General features: G+C 43.5%; 2 protein-coding genes across 2 annotated transcripts; both read right to left on the minus strand.

Moving 5' to 3' along the window:
- Positions 1-4,146: 4,146 nt before the first annotated feature.
- On the minus strand, positions 4,147-5,555 carry LOC129399335 (elongation factor 1-gamma). The gene has a single exon (XM_055118988.1). It carries the CDS (start codon positions 5,539-5,541, stop codon positions 4,228-4,230), a length of 1,314 nt encoding a protein of 437 aa, XP_054974963.1. The 5' UTR covers positions 5,542-5,555; the 3' UTR covers positions 4,147-4,227.
- A 644-nt stretch (positions 5,556-6,199) lies between these two features.
- Positions 6,200-18,099, minus strand: LOC101548120 (interferon-induced protein with tetratricopeptide repeats 1-like). Its single transcript, XM_004607614.3, has 2 exons — positions 17,962-18,099; positions 6,200-7,982 (listed from the first exon to the last, which is right to left on the minus strand). Exons 1-2 carry the CDS (start codon positions 17,964-17,966, stop codon positions 6,545-6,547), a joined length of 1,443 nt encoding a protein of 480 aa, XP_004607671.2. The 5' UTR covers positions 17,967-18,099; the 3' UTR covers positions 6,200-6,544.
- Between the last annotated feature and the right edge of the window lie 1,584 nt (positions 18,100-19,683).

The following is a 19,683-nucleotide window of genomic DNA, read 5'->3' on the forward strand; positions in this document are numbered from 1 at the left end:
TGCTTGGGGGTAGAGGGTCACTGATGGAGGAGTCTGAGGGGTGGCTTCAGACCAGGCTCAGCTCCATCTCCCCAGACTTGAGATCTCGACATTCCTACAGCTTCTGTGAATCCCTGTTATACTACATAAAGGCCTCTTCTGTGCATCAGAGCACAAGTGAGTCCTGTGGTTTTAATTGAGAACTTTTCGTGCATGAACACAGTCAAAGTTAAGCCTTTGCTGGGTCAGTCTGCCCACATAAGAGCTTTTCTGTGGAGAGAAGTGGACTCTGGACTTGGAGCAGGAATGGTTTGACTGTCCTTCTTCTGTCCTGGTCAGGGCCTGGATGCTTTGCTCAGAAGCAGAGTTATGGACTTTCACTGGGGCCTGGGTGTATCATGTATCAGGAGTAATGAAATATGGTCCAGATCATGGGACAAGAAATGTGGTAAAGGTGGGCCTGCTAGGGCTTACGGACACTTTTCTTTCCTTGATCATGAGTCACTCCCAGGTGTGCTGATGGCATCAATTATTGGCTTTTCATTTTTCAAACCCTCCCATGTCAATCTTCTCAGTGTCTCTTTTATCCCAATGCATTTAAATTTGACAATGGAACCACAGACACTAGAAACTGCAGCCATTACTAATAGCATCTTTATGTAGAACTTCAGGAACTCCACTGATAGGCATCAGTTCTAAAACAGTATGGATCCATATGGAAGTATCTTTCAGAACAATTATGCCAGTGAAAAATGGCAAACTAATCCCATTGGTTATTGCTGAGAGTAAATTATGCTATGTGGCCACTAAGAATAACAATATGGTCAGTCCTTCAAAAACTGGAAATTGAGCTTCTATATGACCCTGCAATAGCTCTTCTGGGAATATATCCCGAGGATGCAAAAAAGCACAGTAGAAATGACACCTGTACTTATATGTTCATTGTAGCACTGTTCATAATAGCCAAAATATGGAAACAACTCAAGTGCCCTAGAACAGATGACTGGTTAAAGAAACTGGTACATCTAAACAATGGAATACTATGCAGCTGTTAGGAGAGATGAAGTCATGAAATTTGCTTATAAATGGATAAACATGGAGAGTATCATTCTAAGTGAAATGAGTCAGAGAGGGACAGACATAGAAGGACTGCACTCATTTGTGGAGTATAGAATAACATCACATGAGGCTGACACCCAAGGACAGTAGATACAAGGACCAGGAGGATTGTCCCATAGCTGGAAGCCTGCTTCGTGAATGGAGGGGAGAAGGCAGATGAACTAGAGAAGGGATCACTAGAAAAATGATGGCTGGGGGAATTAGTTAGTATGGGAGATATGTGCTGAAAGTAGGTAATGGACCAAACATGATTACCTCTCAGTGATTGTGTTGCAAGCCATAATGCCCTAAAGTAGAGAGAGAGTATGGGGAATATTGTCTGCCATGGAGGCAGGGGGAGGGTGGGAAAGGGGGGGAAAACTGGGGATATTGGTGGTGGGGAATGTGCACTGGTGGAGGGCTGGATGTTTGATCATTGTGTGATTGTAACCCAAACATGAAAGCTTGTAACTGTCTCGTGGTGATTCAATAAATTTTTTAAAAAAGAATGCACAAGGAGATAAAATATCCACCTGTGTGAATATTGGTTCACAGAAGAGCACAGCTCCTCCAACCTATGCACTGACTTCTAGAGCCCCACTGCATTTATTTTTATTTATTATATTTTTTGGCTTTTTGGGTCATACGTGACAATGCTCAGGGGATGCTCCTGTGTTTGCATTCAGGAATTACTCCTGGCGGTGCTCAGGGAACCATATGGGATGCCAGGGATCAAACCTGGGTCTGCTGCATGCAAGGCAAACACCCTACCTGCTGTACTACCTCTCTGGCCCCCCACTTCTTTTAAAAGGAAGGAACTGGGAAGACAAACCACTTGCCATGAGCAATCACTTCTTGGTGAAAGAACCAGTTCTTATTATATATTTTAATTATTATTTTGTTAAATATAAGTAATCACTGTATCACTGTCATTCCATTGCTCATAGATTTGCTCAAGCGGGCACCAGTAACGTCTCCATGGTGAGACTTGTTACTGTTTTTGGCATATTGAATACGCCACAGGTAGCTTGCCAGACTCTGCTGTGCGGGCGAGATACTCTCGGTAGCTTGCTGGGCTCTTTGAGAGGAACAAATGAATCGAACCTGGGTTAGCCGCTTGCAAGGTGAATGAATGCCCTACCTGCTGCGCTATCGCTCCAGCCCAAATACCAGTAATAATAAATAATATATGTCATTTATACAAAGTGCTTTATAATTCATTCACTGGGTAATAACAATATAACATGTATTTGTTTATTTATCTTGGGCCAGGTCCTGCAGTGCTCAGGGCTTACTCCTGACTCTGTGCTCAGGATGCCTGGTGGTGCTTGAGGGCTCATAAGTGGTGCCCGGAACAGGACCTGGGTTGGCCATGTGCAAGGAAAGCATCTTAACTCTTATACTATCAAGTCCTATACCTGTTGCTGTGGTGATTTTGGATTTTAGACACACTAATCTGTGCTCTGGGCTTGCTCCTGGTTCTGTGCTCAAGAGTGACTTCTAGCAGTGCTGGGGATCATGCCTGAGTTGGCTGTATGCAAGGCAAGTGCTTTAACTCTGTACTATCCTTCCAGCCCTGTGCATTACATTTAATTGAAGAAAAAGTCTCTTAGTTGTATCTTGTGTCACCCTGAGTGAGATCTACAGACAAAAAGAGCTCAGGCTTTCTGTGCCAAGGCAATTTACCAATGTCCTGGTATGGATTTAGACCCTGAGCGCAAACCCCACCTTCTGAATACAGCACCCTCCTCCTCGGCACCGGCCTTCTGAGGAACCAGAGCACCAGCACCCAGTAGAGTCCTGCTTGATTTCTGGAGCACAGAAAGTGAAGCAACAAAGGTTTGTCGCTGAAGTGAGAGCTTGGAATATACCAGTGGACACAAATATTCCAGCAGTCTCCTGGCCCAAGTCTGGCCTGGCCTGCCCCTCTCCCTCTGTCCTCTCCTCTCAGACTCCCTAAAGTCACACTGGCCTCCTTGCTAGCCCATTCCAAATCCATCAGCCTCATGTCTCGGCTCTGTGGGCCTTCTCTAGACCAAATGTCCCAGACCTATGGTGGTCAGACTCCTCTTGCCATGCTCTTGGAACTATAAACATCACTTCAGTGCAGCCTCACCTGGCGGCTCAGTGCTCCCTTGTAGTGCTCCTTGTAGCACAGTCTATTTCCTTTTCTTTTTGGGCTTTTGGGTCACACCCAGTGATACTCATGGGTTACTCCAGGTTCTGCACTCAGGAATTACTCCTGGTGGTCATTGGGAGACCACCTGGGATGCTGGCAATTGAACCTGAGTTGACTGCGTGTAAGGCAAATGCCCTACCTGCTATATTATCACTCAATTTAAAATATATGATTTGCTCTTTTTCTTTCCTTTTCTTTTTTTGTAGGTCATACTCAGTGGTGTTCAGGGCTTATTCTTGGCTCTGTGCTCAAGGATTACTCATGGCAAGACCTAGGGGACTGTGTAGGATGTTGGAGATCAAACCCAGGTCAGCCTATAGGTAAGTTCCCCATGCACTGTATTACCTCGATGCCCCCCTAATTTATTATCAGGCTAGCTTATAGGGAACGAGCTGGGACTTTTTGTTTGCTTGTTTGCTGTGGGGTAGGGAATGGTCCACATCATCAATGCTCAAGACTTACTCCTGGCTCTGTGCTAAGGAATTATTCCTAGCAGGGCTCAAAGGACTATTTGGGAGGCTAAGGGTCGAACCGGTCAGCTTCAAGGCACTAATCAATGTACACTCTATCTAGCCCTTGAAATTTCTTTCCACTGTTTAGAGTTCATGGTGGTTTTGACCTCTCAGTATAGACTGCAAGTTCCTGAAGGGCAGGGATTTTTGAAGGGTATTTTAAACACTGGCAATTTGAATGTAGGGGCACCATATTTAAACCATTGAGAAACTACACTCCATCACTAATGAACTCAGATATTAGAGGTTAATGTGCACAGAGGGCCAGGGTCAGTTTAATGGGCATATTAGTTTGCATACTAATTCTAATTTAATGTGCTAATTTTATTTTATTTTATTTTATTATTAAGCCATTTGTGAAATATTTTTCTAATTTTTTTTTTCAATGTTCAGTTTCCTTTAATGACCCCCATCTCCCCGGAGGGCAGGTGCAGGCGGCGCGGCGACGGCAGGCGATGGTCACTTGAAGATCTTGCCCTGATTGAAGGCTTTGCCCACGTGCTGGAAGGCCCCCTCCCAGGAAAAGTACTCTCGGACCAGCGTCTGGGTCTCCTGGCTGCCGGGGTCCAGCTTCCGCCATGTGTATGACTCGTAGTCCACCTGCCAGTCCGGGCTCAGCGGAAAGGCCAGCTCCTGGCCGCGAAAGACCCAGATGCCAGAAATGGAGCTGCTGTTGTTGGTTCCAAAGAGGATGACACTGGCGAAGGCGTTCTTCCTCAGCTTGTCCAGTCGCTGGAACATCCCTGTGATGAGGTTGCAGCTCATGAAGGTCTGGGTGAGCTCCTCGGGGAAGCGGTACTCAGAGAACCACAGGGACCAGCCGTCCTTGTCGAAGTGCTCCCAGAAGTACGGCAGCGCCACCGACAGCGTGTCCTCGTTGGAGTACTTGCGTTTGAATTCGTCCAGCACGAAGGTACTCTTGGGCAGGTGAGCAAAAGGGTCCTTGGCCTTCGGCTCTGCAGCCAGGGCCTGCTCACACTCGTCCATCTCGTCCTCAGGAGCAGGGGCGGCGGCCTTCTTCTCCTCCTTCCGCTCGGCCTGGGGCTTCTGCTTCTCCTCCCGGGAACCCTTCTCCTTCCGTGGAGTCTCCTTCTTGGGCTGGCTCTCGGCAAACTTCTTGGCGTCGAACTGGGCCATCTTCTCACAGAGCTTCACCTCCCCCAGGACCGTCCGGAACTGGGGCTGGTTGATGCAGGTGAGGAACCAGCGGTTGGTATTGGGGAAGGACTGGCGGAAAGAAGGCTCCAGAACCTGTTTGTAGAGCCACAACAGGGTGCAGACAACTGTGATGTCGGCCAGGGTCACGCGCTCGCCCACCAGGAAAGTCCTCGTCTTCAGGTGCGCGTCCAGCAGCCCCAGAATCCGCTTCACCTCCTCCTTGGCATTCTCTGTGGCCTGCTTGTTGTGGTGCATGATGCCCAAGGTGGGGAACACCCAGGTACTGGCTGGGGGCACGATGTCGCTGTCGGCAAAGCTCACCCACTGCACCACCTGGGCTGCAGCCTCGGGGGTGCTGCCCCGCAGCTCCTCATTGCTCACGTAGTAGGCAATGGCGTTGCTCTCGAACACACAGAAGCCGTCATCGCCCTCGAAGGCTGGGACCTTGCCGGCCGGAAATTTGCGCAGGAACTCGGGGGTGCGGTTGGTTTGGCCAAAATGGAAATGAGGCGGTGCGGAGAGCACGCGGACCTGAGCGCCGCTGTACTGCGCTGCGATGAGGGCTTTGAAGGCCCTCCAGTTTTCAGGGTATGTGTACAGGGTCCCGGCCGCCATGGTGATTCCGCAGAGAAAGCTATTTTTCTAATTTTTATTCCTTTGCTAGGTTTAGTTTTTCAAAGATGAGAAGGCTGCTTATTCATTTCTGTTCCGAGCACAGGCTTTGGAGCCAGGAGGCTGAGACTTGGTCTCTGACACGTCATTGTACTTTGATCTTGGACAGATTGACCAAACTTACCTAGCTTTTGTTTTTTTAAGCTGTGGAATACAAAAGACTGATATTAACTTTAGCCCTGAAATTAAATTAGGATTAAAAAAAAAGAGGGATCATGAAATTCGAAGTATTGAATGCTTTGGAGTGTTATTGTCTGGCACGTGACATAAATGAATAGTGTGATTATTAAGTGGCTTGGACGGAAAAGTCCATAGTTTCCATAACATGCTAATTTTAGACATATAACTCAAGGGCCCAACACTCAGAAACTAGCTGTTTCATGGTAATACTCCACGTGTGGGGCTATGTATGTGTGTGATGCATGTCTTAATAAATGTCTGTCATGTTAACTTTTTTTGGGGGGTCAGTTTTTATTTATAGTGTCCCTCAGTGGAGTCCAGGACACTTCAATCCCAAATGTACGGCGGAAGGAGGAAAACTTAATTTTTTTCTTCCCTATGTCACCATCATATTGTGGGGATTGAACATTGAAAACTCTTTGTTGATTAAAATGAATTAATTAAGCATTTTATTTTATGTAAGTTCAGTATTTTCTTTGCTACAAATCTACTCAACAAATTGCAATTTCTAGAGAGACTTCACAAAGAAATAATTCCTCTCTCTTCTGACACAGAGACATGGCCGTTCTGTTTCATTGTTTTCTACATATTGCTGTTATATATCAGGTTTGAACTATTATTTAAATGTACACCATTTCAGGGAATTACATAATAGTATTTGAGAGTCACAAGTAGCTACACAATTACACGTTTCAAAAGCCATACCTTGGATTGGATTAGTACAGTTATTCTAAAATGAAATAGACTGTGAAATGCCAAATAAGCATCATGGCTTTGGAACTTTGAGTTTATGTCCCAGAGATTTCTCCTGGCCGGCAGCCAGCTTCAGGGCTTGCTCATAGCTCTCCAGGGCCTTCGTGATTTCTCCTTTCTGCTTCTGCACGAACCCAAGGAGGCTCAAGCCTTCCACGTCAAATTCATTTTTCCGAAGTTTCTTTAAGGCGCATTTCTCCAAAGCACTGATACTTTTATCTCTCGAAAAAGATGCCTTCTCAATTTTCACTGCTTTTAAATAATTAATAATTGCATTTACTTCAGATTTCCTCTGAAATTCCTGAAATTTGCCATAGTGGAGATGCAACTGTTGCAGGTCTTCTTCTGAGAGTGATTTCATGCTTAACACTTTTTGGTAGGTGTCCTCAGCTTTGCAGTAGTCACCTATTTCTATGTAAATTTCTGCCAAGTCTATGTAAGCAATCACAAAAGTAGGCTTGTGTTTCACAGCACACTCCAAATGGTCTATAACTAATCTTGCCAGTCTTCCAATATTTTCTCTATCCTGCCCTCTGGGTTGCCAGTGTGTGACCTTTTTATTTTGAATGATTTGTGCTTTGTAGCAAAGCCCTATCTGGTGATGCACTAAGGCAGAGCAGGGTGTGTCCTTGAGGGCCTTGTGTAAGAGTTGAAGAGCTTTATCCAGAGAGCCCTTTCTTCGGTGAAACTTGGCTGCATACCGAAGGACGTAAGTGTGCGAGGTCTTGCTGGCCAGTGCTTCTTCAATGTACTTTTCTCCTTCATCTTCTTGTCCTAAGTCCTGAAGACACAGTGCTAGGAGAACTTTAACATATTCATTTTCTGGATTCAATCTGATGGCCTGTTTTAGGGGGTCCAGACTCTTTACCTGTTCTGTTCTCTTAATGTTGTTCAGGCGATAGGTGACGATTGCATACCCAACACTAAATTCAGGGTTTGTAGGATCTACTTCCAAAGCCTTTTCAAAGCAAACCTTGGCTCGTTCATAATTATTTCTTCCACATTTCAGCAAGGCCCATCCTTCCTCACAGTCGAGCTCTGGACACTCCATCCTGTGGCTAAAGGGACTTGCCAACTTCTTGCACGTCTTCTCTACCTTGTCCAGGTAAGTCTGGGCTTCTCCCAGCCTGCCCATGTGGTGGTACAGCCAGGCATAGTTGCCCCAGGTGACCAGACCTCTCACGTCTGATTGGTCAGCGAATTCTTGCAGCAGAAAGTCTTCGGCTTCTTTCAAACTCTCCAGGGCTTCTTGATTCTGACCTGCCAGGTGTTTCACGTAGGCCAGCAGGTTGTACATTCTCGTATTGCATTGGACATCCAGGAACTCAATCTGATCAAAGACCCTGTTTTCTAAATCAAGCATTTCAGTGTTGTCAATTTGCAAGCCCCACGTAAAGTGGCATCTCAGCTGGAGCAGGCACTCTTTGATGAGAGTCTCGTTAGGTTTATCACTGTAGAAACAGACAAAAATTAGAATTTTTAAAGGAGGGCTTAGTCCAATGAGATGGAAGCATCACTGAATAATCATATATTTCACCCCACTGATTTCAGTGCTCCCTCCCTTTATTATCTGGTGCCTCTTAGGTGCCTCCTGTATTCATGTCATTAGCACAGAGAGCAGAATGACAAAAAAAATCCTGAGCTAAAGCTTATTAATAATTTCAGCAGGTAGGATAGGTGAGGCTTATTTTATTTTTAAAACTTAATAATTTAATGTACTATCACTTTTTTCACATAGACACCTCTTACCAGTAACATAGGCATACAACTTTTTATTTTCCCCACTTCTTTTTTCCTCCGTTGTTTCTGTTGTTGCTGTGATGACCAGTTCATTGCAGTGTGCTAGATACCACATACTTTTGCTGTGACACCAGTATTACTGCTGGGCTGCACTCAGCATGTGAGTGGTGTCAGGGATCAAACTTGCAACCTCTTGCCTTGCTCAGGTGAGAGAGATAAGAGCCTGGGTCCAGATTGGGGCAACCCCTTCTCCTCACTTATTATGGGTTAGTGCCAAGCTCTAAGATGCTTTCTGCAAGCAGTCTGTTTGCACCCCAGCATATAAGTAAGTTGTCAGTTGCAGCTTTATCTTTCACTGCCATTACCATGCTGTGGCTCCTGGGCCAGCACTTGGGGACTCATGTGTGCCCATCTGGGCTTTGCAGCAGCCTCTCTGGCTCAGAGCGCCGTGTGTGTGTGTGTGTGTGTGTGTGTGTGTCTCATACACGAAGGAATCTTGGAGCAGTCAGTCAGGGAGATGGATCTATGTGGTTCTCAGGAGAAAGGTCACACCTTATGTAATGATTTGCTCTTCATTCAGTTCTTCCTTTGTGATTTATCTTCTTGTTTTTCAATGTCTTTCATTCGTGTTGTGTGTCATGTGTTGATCAAGGGTTGCCATGGGGTTCATGTCTGGGAATTCTCTTGCCCTTCTTGGGGCTCACTTTCCCCTATGAAACACGGAACAGTATGTCTCACATGTCCAGAATCTGAGTGTTCTCTTGGAATGGTTATAGTTGTAGGACTTTTGTCTGAAAACTGTGAACCAATTCATCCATGTGTGGACTTTTCTGTGTCTTCTATTTTCCAGGGAAACTCTTAAAGTAGGGAATAAGATGTGGCATGTGATAAAAGAACCATCCCTTGAAGGGCAAAATTAAAAATTATCTTAAATAAATGGTAATTCTTATATCTTTATAAATGTTTATGGTTCAGAAATTTCTGAAAAGCTAATACATATACCTAAAGTTTAGTGAATTAAAAGAATCTCTTTATGTCTGAATGACTCTCCTTTTATTTTATTTTGGCCTCTGGATGCTCTGGATGACATTATTAAAATTGATTCTACTGGGCTGGAGAAATAGTACAATGGATCAGGAGCTTGATTTGCACTTGGCCAAACTGGGTTCAATCCCTGGCATCCCATATGGTCCTCCAAGCCCTTCCTGGAGTGATCCCTGAGCACAACTGGGTGTGGCCCAGAAACAAACAAGCAAATGATACAACTTATGATGATTTACCTAACCCAGATGCTTTTAGTATATGGAAAATTAACTTGGAATTTATAATTTAGTTTGGGACATGCAAATTATTTTTCAGAGTAAGCCTAATCTTGACTTCAAAGGAGCTAAGTTTTATTTGTAGTTTAGCAATCTTTTGTAATGGGGCTAAATGACAAATATTTTTTCATGGTGATGTGTACTATTTAAAGCCTTTTTTGAGGAGGGTGTCTCACCTGATGATGCTCAGGGTTACTGCTGGCTCTGCACTCAGGAATTACTCCTGGCCATACTAGGGGGACTATATGTGTTGCTGGGGATCAAATCCAGGTAGGGCACATTGGAGGCAAATACCCTACCCGCTGACTATCACTCCAGTCTTATATCTGATGTCTTTAATACCTGTGAGATAAACTTCCTGAAAATAAAAATGTTATGAAGAGTCCAACCCTTTTTTGTTTCATTTTGATTTGGGGTCATAACTAATGGTGCTCAGGGCCTACTCCTGGCTCTGTGCTTAGTAGACCATATGTGGTGCTGGGAACCAGGACCTCAACATTATTTGCATGCAAAGCAAGTTCCTCACTCCCAGTACTACCTATTTGGTCTCAGGGATAAAATCTTAATTGATTAAGATGAAAATAATATGGAGATCTTAAAGGGCTCTTAAGGTATTGACAATTTTATTTTTCTCACGTGGAAAGTGAAATACACATGTATTGGATTAAAAACCCTCAGTGTTTTAGGCTTCATCAGTGAATTGCCCCTCTTACTCCCCCCAGAGAACCTTACAGTGCTCTTATGAGCACTCCTAATCCCCTGAGTTTATCTTTAACCTTTCCTTTGTGCTTTTCCTCTCATTGTTAGCTACTAAATTCCCCAAGTTAGGCTTGGTTACTTATAAAGTTAAACCTTGTGGTGACTCTGGATTTAGTATTAGTGAATTACTTGCTTTTTCTCTTTCCCTTCTAGCCATTTTACATTTTACTTACAGCGATGTTCTTTGCCTAAATGCAGAAAGAATATTAACGCTATGCTCCTAATATTTGGGAGTAAATTGACTCTGAAATATATTCCCTTCTGGGAATCTGTCATAATTACTTGACTCTGGTTTTAGTTGCCATAGTTCTTAGCACCTCCAAAAAGCTGGGGCCTGTTCCTTTTGGAAAACAATATGGATGATTCTCAAAAAACTAGAGGTTGAGCTCCCATTTGACCCAGCAATACCACTGCTGGGAATATATCCCAGAAAAGCCAAAAAGTATAGTCGAAGTGACATATGCACTTATATGTTCACCGCAGCACTGTTTACAATAGCCAGAATCTGGAAAAAACCTGAGTGCCCTAGAACAGATGACTGGTTGAAGAAACTCTGGTACATCTATACAATGGAATACTATGCAGCTGTTAGAAAAAATAAGGTCATGACATTTGCATATAAGTGGATCAGCATGGAAAGTATCATGCTAAGTGAAATGAGTCAGAAAGAGAGAGACAGACATAGAAAGATTGCACTCATCTGTGGAATATAGAATAATAGACTATAAGACTAACGCCCAAGAATAGTAGAAATAAGTACCAGGAGGTTGTCTCCATGGCTTGGAGGCTGGTCTCTCATTCTGGGTAACTCAGGGAAGGGACCACCAAGTAAAATGTGGTCGGAGGTCATGTGGGGGAAGGGTGATGTGGGCCGAATATAGACTAGAGACTGAACACAATGGCCACTCAACACCTGTATTGCAAACCACAACACCTAATCAGAGAGAGAGAACAAAAGGGAATACCCTGCCATAGTGGCAGTGTGGGGTGGGGGGAGACGGGACTGGGGAGGGTGGGAGGGATGTTGGGTTTACTGGTGGTGGAGAATGGGCACTGGTGAAGGGATGGGTTATCGAACTTTGTATGGGGGAAACATGAGCACAAAAATGTATAAATCTGTAACTGTACCCTCACGTTGACTCTCTAATTAAAAATAAACTAATAAAAAAAAAAAGCTGGGGCCTGTTGAAGGACTTCTGGATCGACCCAGAGCAAGCAGCAAAGCAACCCCAGCATCGATGGAACAATCTAGAAAGCATAAAACATGGTCTTGATACAAGCTATGATGACCTAAGAGACAGGATCCCATGGGGTAAGAAGAGGTAAAATGGGACTTATGGTAAGGGAAAGAGAAAAGCAATATAGATGCTTGTCACTCTGTGCAAATTTCTCAGTATAGTCTCAGAATGTCTCCTTGAGTTAATCCTCACAAAAGAATAGCCTCCGCTTTACCTCTGTAAATGATTAAAAATATCTATGGGCAGTCCAGTACCTTGAACCCCCTCAGATTGTCAATATAGACTATTTGGTTGGAGATAATAAACAGGACATTTTGATGATCTCCTCCCCTGTCTCTGTTCCTCTGCTGGAGTGGCCTGGTAGGTGGCGCTCGTCCACCAAACTCGTCATGCACTTTACTCGCACACATGGATTAGGTATAATGGTGCTTTGTGAACACATTATGAGACATGTTTAACCTTCTTAAACAAATATGTGGATAATAATATTATGTGAAGGGGCTGGAGTGATAGCACAGCGGGTAAGGCATTTGCCTTGCACGTGGCTGACCCAGGTTCGATTCCCAGCATCCCATATGGTCTGCCACAGGTGATTCCTGAGTGCAGAGCCAGGAGTAACCCCTGTGCATCGCTGGGTGTGACACAAAAAGAATGAAAAAGAAAAAAATTATGTGAAACTCCTGAAAATCAAACATGGTCTCATCAATTCAGGGTATTATCCTAGGTATTTATATGTCAAAAAGTTGAGAACATCACTTTACCAATTTTGTTATAATAAAATCTTTTTGAATGTCCTATGCCTTTTGCCATTTACAGAATTGCTCTAATGTGTTTTCCCAGTGAAGAGTACAGGAAAGGTTTGAAAAATAAGATTTGTCATGGAACTGAAGATAAAAATTTGGTTCCTCAAACAGCAGGAGACTAATATTTTCTACACGAAATTAAATTAATTATTGACAATAAAGATTATTAAGTTATTTTTGTTTGTTTTGTAAAACTGTTGATTTTACTTTTTGTCAGATTTAAAAAATATTTCCTGTATGAGTTGTGACCTTCATATAGCAACCTGGTATTCTACATCTAATTGTAAGTCAAATTTAAATGTTTGTTTTTTCCTCTTTCTGGCAACTTTAGTAAATTCTTTTATGCTTCACAGTAATCTACTTGTCTGCATAAATCTAGGAAGAAAGCTTTTCTGTCTATAATAGATAATTTGGAAACAGTTTGTATTACTGAGGCTCTGACTTGGAAAATCAGAATATACTGCTTCAGGAATCAAGATTAACCCCATAGGGACAATGTCTTGCTTGGACTTTTTAAGAATAGAACTTAAATGTTTTCATGAAAATACACACATGTGTGCATATGTTATGTGATGGATGTGTTAATTGCCCAAAGAGAAAGGAATATATTTAGAATGTATATATGAGGGCTGGAGAGCTAAGACAGCTGGGAGGATTCGCCTTGCATCTAGTCAACCTGGGTTTGATGTTTGGCATCCCATATGGTTTCCTGAGCACCACCAGGAGTGATCCCTGAAATCAGAGCCAAGAGTAACCCCTGGGCATTGCCAGGTGTGACCCAAAAACAAACAAACAAACAAATACCTAAAAGTCATAGAATGTATGTATGTAAAATTACCAGAAGCATATTTTAGATATCTTACAGTTTTATGGCAAATATCATGATAAATCTGAAATTAAAATAATTGTATAGGTAACTTGATTATATTAAGATAAAAGTAATGTATCTTACCTTACTAATTTATCATTTTTTCTTTTATTTCTTTAGGTGCATGAAATGCTCTATTTTTCCCCTATTAAATCTTAATTTTTTCATTAAAATTATCTTCATGTGTATTAAAGCATATCTTTGTAAAAGAAAACTGTCTAAAAACATATCAAATGTAAATTTCACACCTAAAGTTATTTTATATAAAGTAATTTATATAAGACATTTAGACTATTGCTTTCTTTATATAAGATATTTAGACTCTTGCTTACTGGTTTTTTTTTTTGCTTTTTTGGGTCACACCCAGCGATGCTCAAGGGTTACTCCTGGCTCTGCACTCAGAAATTACTCCTGGTGATGCCTGGGGGACCATATGGAGTGCTGGGGATTGAACCTGGGTCAGCCACGTGCAAGGCAAATGCCCTACCCGCTGTGCTACTGCTCCGGCCCCTCTTGCTTACATTTCTTTTCTTTTCTTTTTTTTTTTTTGCATTTATTTTTTTTTTATTTTATTGAATCACCATGTGGAAAATTACAATGCTTTCAGGCTTAAGTCTCAGTTATACAATGCTGAAACAACTATCCCTTCACCGGTACCCATATTCCACCACCAATAAACAAAACAAAACAACCCAGTATACCTCCCATCCCACCCCCACCCCCTGTAACCGATAAATTTCACTTTACTTTCTCCTTACTTTGGTTACATTCAATATTTCAACAAAAACCTCACTATTATTGTTAGGAGTTCCCCACTAGAGTCAGACCTGTTGTGAAGACGCAGCCGTGCGATTTTGGATTTCTGTATTTTAGCAACTAAGTTCAGGGAAATTTTTTCCAGATATTGGATCATTGCAAACTTGTAACTCTCATCTGGGGTCATCATAATATGGCGATTGCCACCCCCTTCTGTCCTTCTCCACCTCCCCCCCACCCCCCGCCGCCCCCTCCCCCCGCCCCCATAAGGAAAAGGCGAGAGAGAGAAAAACCTTTCCCCTCCTGGGCAGGCATGGGGCCATGGCTTAGTTCTCAGTCTGGAGACATTCTGCAAGGAGCTGCCGATATCAAAAGTAGTTTAGCTGGCCTCTGGAATCATGCTCGTGCAGCTGCAAAGAGACCGCACACATGCGGCCCCCGGGGTCACATCTCGGTGGAGAGCAGGGCCAGTGCTGCCCACCTTCCCGAGATCACCCTCGCATCCCATTGCTGCAGTTCGTAACTATCATCTGTGGTTCTCATAATATGGGGGTCGCCACGCCCTTCCCCACCCCCTCACCCCCACTCCCCAACCCCTGGCAAGGAAAAGGCTAGAGAGAGAAAAACCTTTCCCCTCCTGGGCAGGCATGGGGCTGTGGCTTAGTTCTCAGTCTGGAGACATTTTGCAAGGAGTTGCCGGTACCAAAAGTAGTTTAGCTGGCCTCTGGAGTCATGCTCATGCAGCTGCAGAGAGGCCTCACATGTGTGGCCCCTGGGATCACATCTCGGCAGCGAGCAGGGCCGGTGCTTACATTTCTTTTAATTTTTTTTTAAACTGAAACCTCTTTACATTTTTATTACAAATGCCAAGGAATAGTTCAAAGGACTGGAGGATCCGTCGGGTTCCGAGTTAAGTCCCCAGCATGGTATGCCTCTTCCCCAGCTCCAAGCACCTCCATGTGTGACCCTAATGACATAAACACCTGGACAGGTACCACACCGCTAACTTAGTCAAAGCAATGACAAGAATTGAATCTTGTGGTTTTCAAAAGATCCTCTGCAAGAGGCAAGAAACATTTTCAGGAAAGTCTTTGGGTACCACAGGTGCTCTCTGGTTATGCCCCAGTTGCTTTTGTGAAGGGCCTGGCTGATCTCAGGCTCGGTTCATTGATCAGAGTAGATAGCACCCAAGGAGTTCATTGCTTTAGAAAATGAACCTGCCCAGGAACTCTGCAGTTCAGTGCTTATTACACTCTAATCCGCATAGTGCACTAATCACTGGGACGTCTTATTAAATGCAGACTTGAAGATAATCCGTTATATACACATGTTGATTTATAAAGGTGCACATCTGAAACTTACAAGATATTGTAAGGCAATACTGTTTTAATAAAGGTTTAAGAAGAAAAATGACAGGTTTGGGATACTGCCTTTCATTTGGGAGAAATGGTAGGAGACAAGGGTCACAACCAGCTGAACTCAGAACTTACTCCTGACTATGTTCAGGGATCACTTTTGGTGGTGCTTGGGGACTTTATGCAGTGCTGAGGCTCAGACAGAATTGGCAGTATGCAAAATAAGTACTTTAAGTTTTGCACTAGCCCTCTGGCCCAAGGAATGGACTATCTTTCTGGTCTGAGGTACTGCCTAACAGTCACTCAGGGACATTGCTTGAAGAGCAAGTCTCCAAGAAGACTTCATTTGGGGCCAGTAATTTCCAAATAGCCACTTTCTTGTCCCCAAAGTATCCTGCAAATAAACAAGCTTCACTTTATGTCAACAGCCTTCCTACCTATCCATTTCTCCACTCAATTCAAATTTTATTCACTCATTTTACACACAACCATGCAGGAAGATTTTGGTGTGTCTAGGAAGTACGTGTGTTTATTGTAAAATATTTTTTTCCTAGAGTTTATCTCTGATCTGTTCAATTCTGACCAGAATTCAGCATCTAGTTATTTGTACAGAGCACACAGGTTGGGTGTGCTACAGGGCATTTGGCACACAGTTTGTGAGACTCTGACACTCTTTTCCCCACATGCACTTCACAGGAAAATGTAGCAGGTCAATATGAGGCCCCAAATAAATACACCTTCCAAATCTTAAAGCAAATTGCAAGGAAGAAGATTTCAATAGAAAGTTTGCCACTGGTCGAGGTTGGAGGTGGAGGGGGAAGGTCAGGGAAGGGAACAATATGACATTATTAGTACAGGTAGGTGGTCACTCTGGAGATCAGAATGCTGAAAGGTTTGAAGTGCTTACCACAGAGGTAGGATAGGGAGCAGGAGGGAAGCTGGGGATGTTGGGGAGGGAAGTGAACACTGGTGAAGGGTGTGATATTTGAACTTTGTATACCTGAAATGCCATCATGAATAACTTGGTATCTTTGTCATTCACAGTGATTCAATAAGACCTAAGTTAAGTTAAATTTAAAAGCGCACATGTTTTTAAAATGACCACAACCATCACAATAAGAGTCACAAATCTCTGATTTAAACTTTTCAAATGTACGAGACAAAAGAAGCAGATTTTTGGTTTCTTTCTTCCAAACCCTAGATCTCATTGGCCAGATTTTGCCTGCAAGAACTTGAGCATGCCTTCCCTCTGGGCTGTCAATAAGCTCCTCTCTTTCCCAGCTGTCACCCTCCTGTTCTGCTGGGAGTTCTGCCCTCTGTGGCTGCCTCATTGCATTCAAAATGAGAAAGCTAGATTGCCCCTGAGATGTGATCCCAGGGGGCCGCACATGTGTGGCCCCTCCGAAGCTGCACGAGCATGACTCCAGAGGCCAGCTAAACTACTCTTGGTATGGGCAGCTCCTTGCAGAATGTCTCCAGACTGAGAACTAAGCCTCGGCCCCATGCCTGCCCAGGAGGAGAAAGGTATTTCTCTCTCTTGCATCTTCCTTGCCGGGGGTGAAGGGCGTGGTGACCGCCATATTATGACGACCACAGATGAGAGTTACAAGCTTGCAATGATCCAATATCTGGAAGAAATCTCCCTGGACTTAGTTGCTAAAGTACAGAAATCCAAAACCTCATATCTCTTCACAACAGATCTGACTCTAGTGGGGAACTCCTAACAATAATAGTGAGGTTTTTGTTGAAATATTGAATGTAACCAAAGTAAAGAGAAAGTAAAGTGAAATTTATCAGTTGGGGGGGCGCGAGGGGAAGGGGTGAGGGATTGGAGGTATACTGGGCTTTGTTTTGTTTTTTGGTGGTGGAATATGGGCATTGGTGAAGGGATGGTTGTTTCAGCATTGTATAACTGAGACTTAAACCTGAAAGCATTGTAATTTTCCACATGGTGATTCAATAAAATAAAATCTTTATTTAAAAAAAATGAGAAAGTCACAGGAATTCATGTACATGATTTGAGGGCAGCAGGATGACTTGGTGGCTAATAGTTTCTACCTTGCAAGTGTAAAGCCACAAGTTTGATCCCTGACACAACCTCCATGTGCCAAGCATGATCCTGGCAGCTACAGCTACAAGATACTGGTGCTGCAATTATTTATAACTGCATTGCAGCCTGGTGTGTGTGAGCATCATAACTGAAGGGTGAGACTCTGGGGAAGCACCACAGTAAAAAGATATTCTAGCACCACAGTCAGGCATGAAAGCTTCCAGACAGTATATATGTGAGCACCACAACTAAAAAGAAACCACAAAATCACAAAACTCCAGTGAGAACCACAACCATATGTGCTAGCACCACAATCAAAAGTGTGAGACCTTCGGTAACACAACAGCATCAACAGAGGGAAGGGAAGGGAAGGTGGAAAAAAATTACATGGATTAGTAAAACAGTCTGATCGGATTAGATAAATATAGGTCAATTTATAAGCATACTCAGAATCAGCCTAATTCAGGAAATTGTATGCACAAATAAAATTCGATTGTTTTATCAGAAAATCAGACTCTAATAGAGAAGCAGGAAACTTTTACCTCATGGTGACTACTTCTCTGCAACTCTGAAAGCTGATGTTCAGGCTGATTTCACCTTGGGCTTGTGGATCCCGAGAAAGTACTGAAGAGCTTGCATCTGGGATGCTGGCTGTTCTCTTATGTCTGTGTTTTTATCAACGGGGGAAGGAAACCAAAGCTTCTTATGCAATAGCAATTTTCCAAATGAAGGGAAATAGAAACCGAAAGTGAGAGAGGCTCCCCTCCCCTCCACTGGCAGTCATGTTCCACTGAGCACTGTGGTTGAGAAATGGTAAGTAGACACAGATCCCAGACCTGCTTCCAGAGATTCTGGTGCAGCTCATTTAGCAATGGGCTCAAGCATCAGCATTTGTACAGCTGATTTGTACAGCACTATCTAAATTGTATTGTAGGTGTCCCTTTATGTACTTTGAAAGGCACTGTTCTGGAGATAACCTTGTTCAGCATTTCCCCAAGGGTCCTAAATAGATCAGTGGCAAAAATGTCTAAAACTGCAAGTTTAATCCCTGGCACCACTCTCAGTTACTATGACTCTGGTGGCACTGCCTTCTGAGGTCCTTGGCACTGCCCAATACCGAGACCCCTGTTAGTATCACAACCAAGTGTGTGTGACCCCTGGTTGTCACAACCATAGTGAAAAAAGAGGGGAATAAAATATAAATGATATTTTTTAAAGAAAAGCGCTTCTCTCATTCCCCTAGAAGTACTCTAAATAGTAAGCTCTACTAAATATTTAGCCACACAAGCTGGAACAGAGGAAAATAATCTCAGGATCCCAGGATTCTGATTCTTTTGTTGACCTAATTTGGGCTTTTTGAATCACATGACTGAGACTAATTTTCTTACCAAACACAAGCATGAAAATATGTAAATTGTAACTGTACCCTCATGGTAATTCACTAATTAAAAAAACAATAAATTTTAAAAAATGGCCTGAAATCACTTTTCTTTTCCTTTTCTTCTAATGTACAAGAAATGTGTCCGAATTAATGTATCTTCCCTCTGGATAGATCCAGATCAACTTTCATCTAAGATGTGACTTGGAGTACTGTAAGGAGTGGGCAGCCATCAGAGAAGTTCTCACTCCAGCTGAGACCTTGAGAACCTGTTCCTGCCAAGCCTTGTTCTTCCTCTCTGAAGTGAGGTGTTAAAAGCATGACAGAAGGGGCTGGAGCGATAGCACAGTGGGTAGGGCTTGCATGCGGTCGACCCGGGTTCGATTCCCAGCATCCCATATGGTCCCCTGAGCACTTCCAGGAGTGATTCCTAAGTGCATGAGCCAGGAGTAACCCCTGTGCATCGCCAGGTGTGACCCAAAAGGCAAAAAAAAATGACAAAATTTTGTCTTTGGGGCATTTGTGCATGGACAGAAGATTGTCTGTACTTGAGTTCAGTCCCTTAGCCGTCAGAGCTGCCTCTGTCCCGCTAGCCTCTTGGAAACAATACCTGAGCATGAATTGAGTATGTGCCAGAAAGCCTTCCCTCATCTTCCTCTACAGTGACTATGGAGACACACAAGCACAGGTTGGGGTATCTCCATAGCCATTGTCTGGAGGTAAACTAAGGATGATGAGACCCTTAGAGGACCCTGCTCTGACACATGCTCTTTCAGAGGCCTCTTGCCAAGTAGTTTGCCCTTCTGATCTTCATTTTGTTTACCTAGAAAACAAAGCTGGTAAGTGATAGCTTCTCTTTTCTGGGGCTATTGTGCTAATGAGGGGA

Source organism: Sorex araneus, chromosome 11 (genome assembly GCF_027595985.1).
Source record: "Sorex araneus isolate mSorAra2 chromosome 11, mSorAra2.pri, whole genome shotgun sequence".
In the NCBI taxonomy this organism is placed as follows: domain Eukaryota; kingdom Metazoa; phylum Chordata; class Mammalia; order Eulipotyphla; family Soricidae; genus Sorex; species Sorex araneus.

Coding starts and splice junctions, on each gene's coding strand:
- LOC129399335 (XM_055118988.1), bottom strand. CDS start 5,541: ATGGCGGCCGGGACCCTGTACACATACCCTGAAAACTGGAGGGCCTTC.